Source organism: Capsicum annuum, chromosome 10 (genome assembly GCF_002878395.1).
Source record: "Capsicum annuum cultivar UCD-10X-F1 chromosome 10, UCD10Xv1.1, whole genome shotgun sequence".
In the NCBI taxonomy this organism is placed as follows: domain Eukaryota; kingdom Viridiplantae; phylum Streptophyta; class Magnoliopsida; order Solanales; family Solanaceae; genus Capsicum; species Capsicum annuum.
Window position 1 is genome coordinate 210,392,594 of NC_061120.1, and position 11,146 is coordinate 210,403,739.

General features: G+C 33.5%; 2 protein-coding genes across 2 annotated transcripts in view; both read left to right on the forward strand.

Moving 5' to 3' along the window:
* Positions 1 to 994: 994 nt before the first annotated feature.
* LOC107844631 lies at positions 995 to 1,549 on the forward strand. Its single transcript, XM_016688999.1, has one exon. It carries the CDS (start codon positions 995 to 997, stop codon positions 1,547 to 1,549), a length of 555 nt encoding a protein of 184 aa, XP_016544485.1.
* A 4,667-nt stretch (positions 1,550 to 6,216) lies between these two features.
* Positions 6,217 to 11,146, forward strand: part of LOC107845118 (casparian strip membrane protein 1-like) — a 7,644-nt gene continuing 2,714 nt past the window's right edge. The window contains exon 1 of the mRNA XM_016689376.2: positions 6,217 to 6,449. Coding sequence (XP_016544862.1) covers positions 6,217 to 6,449 — 233 coding nt within the window. The remainder of the gene's footprint in view (positions 6,450 to 11,146) is intronic.

The following is an 11,146-nucleotide window of genomic DNA, read 5'->3' on the forward strand; positions in this document are numbered from 1 at the left end:
TTAGCCTACAAAAATCAATCAACTCCATTTCAACTCTCTTAGAGTATCAAGAAATCTTAAATCTATTTGGACGAAGAAAGAAGAAGATTATGCTAGTAATATAGATGAACTAATGCTCCAAAAGAACCAGTCTTGGCAACAGGAAAGGTTAAAAAGAAAAGTTCAATTCAAGTTTTTAATGTCTTTTACACGTTCAATATAGTACTAGCTAATTTCTACGTACGTATGTTGCACGAATATTCTTTATCAATTATATCACATTTATGTTAAAAATAATTAATTAATTAATGTTATGAAGGCATGTGTATGCCCATGTGTCAATGATATATGCCATGTGGCTTACCCTAGATAAATTTTAGTGCCAAGCAATCCCAGCTCCTTTGTAAATAAGTTAGTCATTTCATTTGGCTATATATATAGCCGTATCTATACTAGAAAGGGTGGAGATTTGACTATTCCAATTATATTCTCTTTATTATAGGTTACCTTAGAGGTAAGTATTTATTTTTCTTAAACAATGTTAAATATATCCAAATACGAATTTATTTTTCTGGATATATCAGGCAAAATTTACATGTCCTGGACAATAGATGTCGAAATATATTTGGATGCGATGGGTCTGACAGACAGCATAAAAAATGGCAATCAGGCATTAAATAAGGATCGGGCCAAGGCCATGATATTTCTCCATCATCATCTTGACGATAGTTTGAAAATGGAATACCCAACAATTAAGGATCCACTTATATTGTGGAATAATTTAAAAGAAAGATACGACCACCTGAAGATGGTCGTCCTTCCATAGACACATTATGAGTGGACTCATTTGTGGTTTCAGGACTTTAAAAATATAACTGATTATAATTTTACGATGTTTAGAATTAAATCCCTGTTGAATTTATGCGGAGAAGATATCACAGATCACGACATGTTAGAGAAAACATTCTCTACTTTTTCCACCTCGATTATGCTCCTGCAACATTAGTATCGAGAAATGGGATTTAAAAGGTATTCAGAATTGATTGCTTATCTTCTTGTTGCTGAACAACATAATGAGCTTCTAATGAGAAATCATGAAAGTCGACCTCCTGATACTGCTCTATTCCCTGAAGTGAATGCTACACATTTTCACCAATCCAGAAGTGAAAGAAGCCTTGGCCCCAGTCGTAGTTGTGATCGTTGTCGTGGTCGTAGTCATGGTCATGGAAGAGGTAGATATTTTAATCAAGGTGATCAGTTTGCAATAAATAATGACCCTCAACACCAGCAGTGTAAAAAGAAGGGTGAAGCTCCTGAAGCAGCGCCAAGGACGAACACCGAAAATAGATGTCGATATGGAGTAAAGGGACACAGTTCGCGTATCTGTCGTACGCCAAAGCATCTGGTGAAGCTCTATCAGGCATCCCTTAAAAAAATAGATAATGGCGTTGAGGTAAACTTTATTTTTGAAGATAATGTTAAGCCAATGAATTTAGATGCCTCAAATTTCTTTACAATCTCCGAAGGATATATTAATTATCCTGTAGATGATGAATATGAAATAGTCTAATTGTTTTACTTTCCTGTTAAGTTATATTAGTTTATATTTTTGTTAATAGTATCTCACTAATCTTGTAAATTGATAAAGTTTGTGCAATACGTTATGTGCTAGTAATATTATAATGTTTACATTATTTATGTTTTCATCTTGAAGAATATATGAATAATCCCGAAGTAGAAAATAAAAAATTTACTCCTGAAGTGGTAAATCTGAAATTAAAGATATGATAGAGAAAATTTTCTACAACTATATGTATACCTCGATTTGCTCCTAAAGTAGCAAAATATTGAAAGAAGTCCTAAGGTATCATTGTTTGATATTCTTAAGGCACATTGTAATAATTATATTTCATTCTCGAAGAATGAAAACTTTTGATAAATTATTAATTATCTTGCATTCTCAAGGAATGAGAATTTTTAATAAATGTTATAATTACAGATCCATTCCCTGAGGTGAATGTGATATTTAGTAAGGTATATAAATGTGCACTTGATTGTGAAAACCATATTCAGAAGAAATAGAAAGAACTATTCTAAAATTTACTCCCAAAGTAGTAAGTCTGGAATTTATCTTAAATCTACTCCCGAAATAATAGAACCTTGAAATTTACTCCAAAAGTAGTGAATATGATATTTACTTGTGAAGTAGTAAATTTGATATTTACTCTCGAAGTAGTAAGATTGTGCAATAGTAAAATCTTGTAAACTACTCTCGAAGTAGTAGACCTTTTACTCTAGTAAATAACTCATGCCATGATAAATTTGGAGTTTACAAGTTTAAATAATTTTATTTGTTGTTTGAATGATTTTATCGTCCTGAAGATGAGCATATTGAGTTTTAGACATATAATGAAGAACTAGAAGATTCTTCAAGAACTATTACCTATTCTCATGATAAGTTATTGAACCAACAAATGTTGGGACGAATTCCCTAAATTCTGGAAAAAAAAAAGGTGAATAAGGGCCCGTTCACCTGTCATTTGATATGATGCATCCATAAGATGGTTACATGTACGTTTATTGTCAACCTGCAGTTTGACATTCATAAAGTTGCTTTCTCAATTAAATTGAGTCAAGAGCATAATTTTCAGATAATGTAGTCAAGACAATTGATCTTGATAATGTTGGTTATATTCAAGTTGGTTTAACATTAAATGCCTCATATAAATAGCTAAATCATTGCATATGAGAACAAAGATAAAAAGTATTGATCTGAAATATATATTGCATACAATAGCACTTGTGTGTATTAGACCAATAAATTATAATCAGTTCTTGCCTCTCAATTGGTTCAGGTTCAGGAATCATAAATTTTCCATCTAATAACTTTTTGACATGCGGTATGTAATTAATAGATATACCATGATTCACAAAGATAGATTCTCCAAAATAGATTGGCGTATATGTTAGTTTTCCTAACATAAGGGGGATATAATAAGCAGCTAAGAAATATGTTGTGAATTATCGTTAGTACGATCTTCATTTAAAAGATAATTCTAGTCAAATGCTAGAAGCATTTGCTGACCCAAAATTAATTTTATATTTAGCTGCAGATGCTCCTATTATATGTCCCTGAAGGACAGAGTCTATAGCATGTATGAAGCTTGGTAGATCAATCGGTTCCAAATAAAGCAATCCTTGAAAAGAAAATGGAGCAAATGATCATAATAAAGAGGCAATATGCTCTTGAAGAGTGACGACATAACTCTTCGTGAAAGCTCCAGAAGAGGTTCAGGTACCTGAAAATAATGAAGTGATGAGATTTCAATTAGTTATGTCGTAATATGAGCCGATACAAATGATATATCATCGATGATATCTTTAATACAATAACGCACAATATTGTATTATATTATGAGGATCTAAATTCTACATTTATTTAAGCATACTAACGTAAAAATAATTATCAAGTGGAATATGTTTCTTGGTAAGCATAAGGTTTATTTGGCCTGCAGTCCCGACACTAAAAGATGTCATGTTTTTAATATTGAAGGATTCACTTGATAATGAAATTTAGATGAGAATTACAGAAGGATTAAAGATGCCTGAAGCATATAGTTCAAAGTATCAAGAATTATATTTAATCAAATTATAAAGATCGTTATATGATCTAAAACAATTAGGGCTTATGCGGTATAATCGCCTTAGTGAGTACCTGATAAAAAAGGTTACATAAATGATGTCATTTGTCCTTATATTTTCATTCGAAAAATGGCATTAGAGTTTATTATACTCGTTGTTTATGTGGATGACATAAATCTCATTGGAACTCCAGAAGAGGTCAGAAGGCAATCGAATATTTAAAGAAAGAATTCGAAATGAAAGATCTTGGACAGATAAAGTTTTATCTTGGTCTGCTGATTCAACATTTAGCAGACAGGATCTTCATCCACCAATCTACCTATACTGAGAATGTCTTGAAACAATTATACTTAGACAAAGCACATTGATTAAATAATCTAATAATTGTTCAATCACCTGAAGTGAGTAAAGATTCATTCCAACTTCCAAAAAGGGTGAGGAGATTCTTGGTCCTGAAGTACTATATCTCAATATTATTGGTACACCTATGTATCTTTCTAACAACACAAGACTTCATATAGCTTATTCTGTTAATTTGCTAGCCAGGTACAGTTCTTCTCTTTCAGGTAGACATTGAAACGGAGGTAACCATATATTGCGATATCTAAAGGGGCTTATTGGTATCCGTCTATTTTATACTACCATAGATAATTTAGATCTTGTTAGTCATGCAGTTGCAGGTTATTTATCTAAACCACATAAAGCAAGATCTCAAATAGGTTATGTGTTTACATACGAAGGTACTGCTATGTCATAGTGATCTACAAAGCAGTCTATCGTTGCTACTTTTCCAAATCATGCTGAGATAATAACTATTAATGAGGCAAGTAGAGAATGCATATGGCTGAGATGACACATTCCATCAAAGAGAGATGCGGCCTGAAGCTCGATATCAAGGTTCCACAAGTCATATTTGGAGACAATGCAACATGCATAACTCGATTAAATGGAGGCTTTAAGAGAGATAGAACAAAACACATTTCGCCAAAGTTATTCTTCACACAAGATCTCTAGAGGAATGGTGATATTGATGTACAACAAATACGTCCAAATAACAATCCAGCAGATTTGTTCACCAAGTCCTTACCAACTTCAACTTCTGAAAATATGGTACACAAGATTTGAATGCGCAAACTGAACCAGTTGAATCGGGGTCTTCATCAGGGGGAGTAAGAATAAGCGTTGTACTCCTTTTTTCTTAACCAAGGTTTTTATCCCATTAATTTTTTCCTGATAAAGTTTTTAATGAGGCAATACTTAAAAGCGTATTCAGTAAATTTTTCTTTACGTAGACATCCTCGAGTGTTATGAAGGCATGTGTACGCCATGTATCAATGATATATGTCATGTGACTTACCCTAGATAAATTTTATTGCCAAGCAATCCCCAACTCCTTTGTAAATAAGCTAGTTAGTCATTTCATTTGACTACATGTATAGCCGTATCTATATTGAGAAAGGGTGGAGATTTGACTATTCCAATTATATTCTCTTTATTATAGGTTACCTTTTGTTGCTTTTTAGATAATTTTACATCAATTAATTTGCATATGATCATCTAATATTTAAACTTAAGAAGTTAAATATTGTCACAAATTTAAAGCAAAATACTGAAATATGATATGACGCTCTAAATTAGAAAAATTATTTTTATGTGATAAATTAAAAAGCAAAATAAATACCGATGAAACTTATCGTCTATCATTATGATTGAAGTGCTCATAAATTATATTATCTTTATATTGAGCTAAATCCTTAAAATAAAAGAAAAAAAATCATTTATTAGCTATAGATATTTTATCAAATATGAATGAATCTTAGTCTTTTAAAATTCTGCTACTAAATACTTAGGAATTTAATTTCAAGTCTTAGAGATTGGATAAAATCGTCATGATATAATTTTATCAACATTTATACTCATTGTCTTAAAATAAATATTTTAATTAAATGAACACTTCTAAGCCCAAATATGCAAGGTAATCTAAAAATACCCAAGCCTATGAAAAAAAAAGTTATACCAAAAAAATTTGATATAAAAAGGAAAAGTTCTTTTAATAAATAAAAATGCAGCATAAAAAACAACAATTTTTTTTTTTTAAAACAACTACCGCAAAAAGAAAAGGAATAGGGAAAAAATATCTAATGGTTATTTTTGTTTTAAATAAAAACTTGACTATTTTTTATGTAAACTATTTACTCTTTTTTTTTTGTATATAATTGAAATTTCTCTTCATTTTTTTTTTGGTGTGGTGATTACTTTGACTCAAGAAAACAAATCTATATATATATATATATATATATATATATATAAAGAAGGTTAGGCAGTATGTTGATGTGGCACTTCTTAGATGCAAGAAAATTTATTTATATTTTTTCTCCTTTTTTTTGAACTTTTTTCTTCATTTTTTCACTTATCAATCAATTTGATTAATAATCAAAATGAATGGATCAATTACTACTCCTACATTTATTTATATCCTTTAATATAAAAGTTTAATGTTTTTTATTTTCATTACTCTCATGACCTTTGTTTAACATCACAAACTTCATTTAAATTCTAGCCACTTTTGTTCTAATTTTCTTCTTTCTTTACAAAATGGAGAAAGGTGAATCAACCAAAGTTGATGTTGTGGAAACCACCAAAGAAAGAAAAGGAAAAGCCCCACTATTGGGAACAACTGCTCCTGTTGCTGCTACTGCTGCAGCTGCAAGTGCTACTCATGCAAAAAGAAGTGCTAACAGAGGCATTGCAATTTTTGACCTTATTTTAAGAATAGTCGCTTTTGCGTCCGCATTAGGTGCTACTGTTGCAATGGCTACTACTGATGAAACTCTTGTTATCTACCACAATACGGGTACGTAGAATCTGTATAATAGAACAACAACTTCAACTCGAGTTCAAGTATGAAAAAGAACACAATGAAGTATTAAATGCCCTCAACACAAGATCAAAATGATCTTTCCAAGAGATGTATTTATTTTTCAGAAAATAAAGATGAAACATAAATGATTAAGGCCAAGTCGTCCAAATTCACGGACTTTCCTTAAGGAATAATCCCCCTCACTGTACCCGAGGTTATGGAATCTTCCTTCCAGGATAAAATGGCCTTCAATCCGACTATAGCGGTACCTCAAATAGGCCGATTCTTCGAACACACTCACGGTTTGAATGATCACACTTAGAGAATTTTTAAGACAAGAAGAAGAAGTTTGTAATCTGAAAATTTCTATATCAAAACCTGTGGAGAAAACAGGTTTTTATAGCCAAAATATGCCTCTTCCGAAAAGAGGTAAAGGATCATTCCAAAGGTTGCACCTTATCTGAAAAACCATGTCCATTCGCCCAAACAATGTGTATGTTCTGAATAGTCATGCTATTTCAGATGAAACAGTGTGTCCTTTCATGAAGAATTGCAACTTTATGCAGCATTTGTTCATGAAACAGTGCACCTGTTCACGTAGACAGTGCTACTGTTCATGCAAAACAGTGCTACTGTTCACGTAAAACAGTGCTTTAGTTCGTGAAGCAGCGCACCAATTCAGTTGAACCAGTGCCTGTTCCTGCGTTTCTGCGTATAAAATGGAGTATTAAAACTCAAAAATATTTCCTGCATTTTTTTTCTTCATCATTGTTCAGATTTTGTCAAATAAAATTTTTTCAAAAAGATAGATCTCATCGATCGATCATTTGCCAAATACAAATCCGAAGCCAAAGCCGAGCCAAGCCGAGCGACGACGACGATGGCGCGAGGTATCATTTATTTCTTGCCTCACTTGCCATATGGAGTAAGTGTTTCTCATTATAAACACTCTCAAGTTCTCTTCTTCCACCAATGTGGGAGAAAGAGTTAGCTTTCCAAATTAGGAGTACACTTTCCAATTTGGGTGTCTCCTTTTCCTCCACCATTTCTTTTCCATTTCTCATTCACATTTCTATGAACCCAAAAATTCCCCACATGAATGGGGAATGGCTATTTTTTGTAAAAGTTTTACGGACAAGTATGTGATCATCAAGCAAAGACTGATTGCATCTGGATAAGTGGGTTTTCCTTTGAACTTTCCGTAGTGAACATGCATCGGATGCACTCGGTCAATCGGTAGATTTGATATCTTTGAACCGTCGAGCTTTAATGTACACCTAGACAACACATGTCACACAACCAGCCTTTTACCATTTATGGTTCTTACGGTTTTATTATTTTCATCCATGAACACGTTCCGGTTTTCATGAGAGCTTAGAGAATAGGCCTTTACTAACATTCTCTTTGAAGCGGCTTCCACTTCGCCCACACATAGGTGATTTCTAAACGTTCAATCCTGTAGATTAAACTATTTGGTCAAATCTGTCAAATTTAGATAATCATTAAAAGACTTTTCACTGTAAGTCTTATCCTTGTTTACTATACATTGTCTATATCATGAGAATGGGTTGGATAATTTACAATGTTGAACCTGTCAGAAACAACTTTGTTTGATCTCCTTGAACCTAACTCTTGGGATCTCCAATCTGCTAGGTAGAGTTACTACCATGCTGACTTGTCGTAGGCCTTAAACCCATTCTCTTAGATGTTCTTTCCAATTCTTCTCTAGATAGACCTTTTGTAAGTGGATCCGACATATTATCCTTTGACTTTACATAGTCTATCGTGATAATTCCACTAGAGAGAAGTTCTCTAACGGTATTATGTCTTTGTCTTATATGACGAGATTTACTGTTATACATCATGCTCCCTACCCTACCTATTGTCGCTTGGCTATCACAGTGTATACATATTGGTAACACTGGCTTGGGTCAATACGGAATATCTTCCAAGAAATTTCAGAGCCATTCTGCTTCTTCACCGGCTTTATCTAATGCGATAAATTCAGATTCCATTGTAGAGCGAGTGATACAAGTCTGTTTGGATGATTTCCAAGAACCTGCTCCTCCACCGATAGTAACACATATCCACTTGTGGATTTTACTTCGTTCGATCCGGTGATCTAATTTGCATCACTATATCCTTCAAGTACCGCAGGATATTTATTATAATGCAAAGCATAATTTTGAGTGTATTTAAGATACCCCAAAATTCTTTTCATTGCTATCCAGTGAGTTTTGTTGGGATTACTCGTGTACCGACTCAATTTACTGATAGCAAATGCTATGTCTGGTCATGTACAGTTCATTATATACATTAAACATCCCAATACTCTTGCGTACTCAAATTGCAAGTCACTTTCATCTTCATTCTTTTGAAGTGCAAAGCTCGCATCCAATGGAGTCTTGGCAATACCGAATTCCATATATTTGAACTTGTCAAATACCTTTTTGATATAATGAGACTGTGACAATGCCAACCCTTGTGGAGTTAGATTGATTCTTATACTTAAGATCACATCTACAACTCCAAGGTCCTTCATATCAAACTTGCTCTCGAGTATGGTTGTTTAAGATTGAATCTATATCATTATTGACTGCCTCTTTCCAAAAGGATGAGTTTGACAAAGACATCGCTTCTTTAAATGTTTGAGGCTTATTTTCTAAGATAAATGTTACAAAATCCGATCCAAATAAAGTTGACGTTCTTTGACATGTACTACGTCTTGGATTTTCTTCATTATGTACATTCTCACTTGGTTCATCTCGAGATCGTTTAGATCCTCCACTAGACTATTCATGTCTAATTTTATACGGGTAAATATTTTCAAAGAATTTATCATTGTCTGATTCAATTACCATATTTTCATTAATATTCGAATGTTCGGATTTATGAACCAAAAATAGACATGCTTTACTACTTTTAGCATATCCTATGAACACGCAGTCCACTGTTTTAGGTCCTATTTTAACCCTTTTAGGATAGGAACTTGAACCTTCGCTAGACACCCCCACACTCTGAAATATTTCAAGTTAGGTTTCTTTCCATTCCATTTTTCGTAAGGAATTGATTGTGTCTTACTATAGGGAACTCTGTTGAGTATACGTTTGGCCGTAAAGATAGCCTTCCCCCATAAGTTTTGCGGTAAACTAGAACTTATAAGTAAGACATTCATTATTTCCTTCAAAGTTCGATTTTTCCTTTCCGGAGTTTCATTAGATTGAGGTGAATACGGGACCGTAGTTTGATGGATGATTCCATTCTCTACACATATTTGCGTAAGGGAGATTCATATTCTTTGCTCCTATCACTTCTTATCATAAAGTTATGAAATACTTTTTTCCACCATGAGTTGGTGTTGACTTTATATCACAAATGTCAGTGTGTATTAAGTCTAAGGGATTGGAATTTCTTTCAACGGACTTATAAGGATGCTTTGCATACTTCGATTCTACACACGTTTGACACTTTGATTTATTGCACTCAAAGTTTGGCAAAACTTCTAAGTTAATCAATTTTTGTAACGTTTTGTATTTAACATGGCCTAAGCGTTCATGCCATAAATCATAAGACTCAAGCAAATAAGACGAATTCAAACTTTTATTCATTTCAACAGTTATTACATTCATCTTATAAAGGCCCTCCGTGAGATAGCCTTTTCCTACATACATTTCTCCTTTGCTAACTACAATTTTTTCAGAAATGGTTACACATTTGAATCCGTTCTTATCTAGGAGTGAAACGAAAATTAAGTTCCTACGTAAATCCGGAACATATAGCACATTGTTCAGTGTCAAGACCTTGCCTGAAGTCATCTTTAGGCAAATTTTTCCTGTTTCCTCCACCTTAGTAGTAGCGGAGTTGGCCATGTAAAGCATTTCTTCTGCTTGGGCCGGAGCAAATGATGAGAACAACTCTTTGTTTGCGCAAACATAACGCGTGTCACTAGAATCCATCCACCATTCGTGTGGATTCCCCACCAAGTTGCATTCCGTGAACATAGCACACAAATCATCATATTCTTTGTTGGAATCAATCATATTCGCTTGGTCCTTTTTCTTGCCTTTCTTCGGGGCTCGACAATCTGTGAACTTGTGGCGAATTTTGCCACAATTGAAGCATTTTCCCTTGAACTTTTTCTTGGGTTGATTGCTTCCATGTTCAACTTTCTTTCTTTTCTTCGAGTTGTTTTGGCCATCTTCTTTCGGCAACTTTATTGTCCTCTTCAATACGAAGTCGGACAATAAGATCTTCAACGGTCATCTCCTTGCGTTTATGCTTTAATTAGTTTTTGAAGTCTTTCCACAAAGGTGGTAGTTTCTCAACTATCGCTGCTACTTGGAAAGCATCATTCACAATTAAACCTACAAAACAGTTTATGTGAGTATTAAGAATATTTTTAATTTGTTCAACTAAGGTATTTTTCAAATATATACCTTCTGCTAGAAGATCATGTATGATGACTTGCAACTCCTGTACTTGAGAGACAACAGATTTGTTGTCAATTATTTTGAAGTCCAGGAACCGTGCAACAAGGAATTTCTTAATTCCCGCATCCTCCATTTTATATTTCCGTTCAAGTGCCCCCCATAGTTCTTTTGATGTCTTGGTTCCACTATAGACATTATAGAGGTCGTCTTGGAGACCACTCAGAATATAGTTCCT

Bases quoted from the DNA above. Each gene is read 5' to 3' on its own strand.
- LOC107844631 (XM_016688999.1), top strand. From the start codon at position 995: ATGGGATTTAAAAGGTATTCAGAATTGATTGCTTATCTTCTTGTTGCT.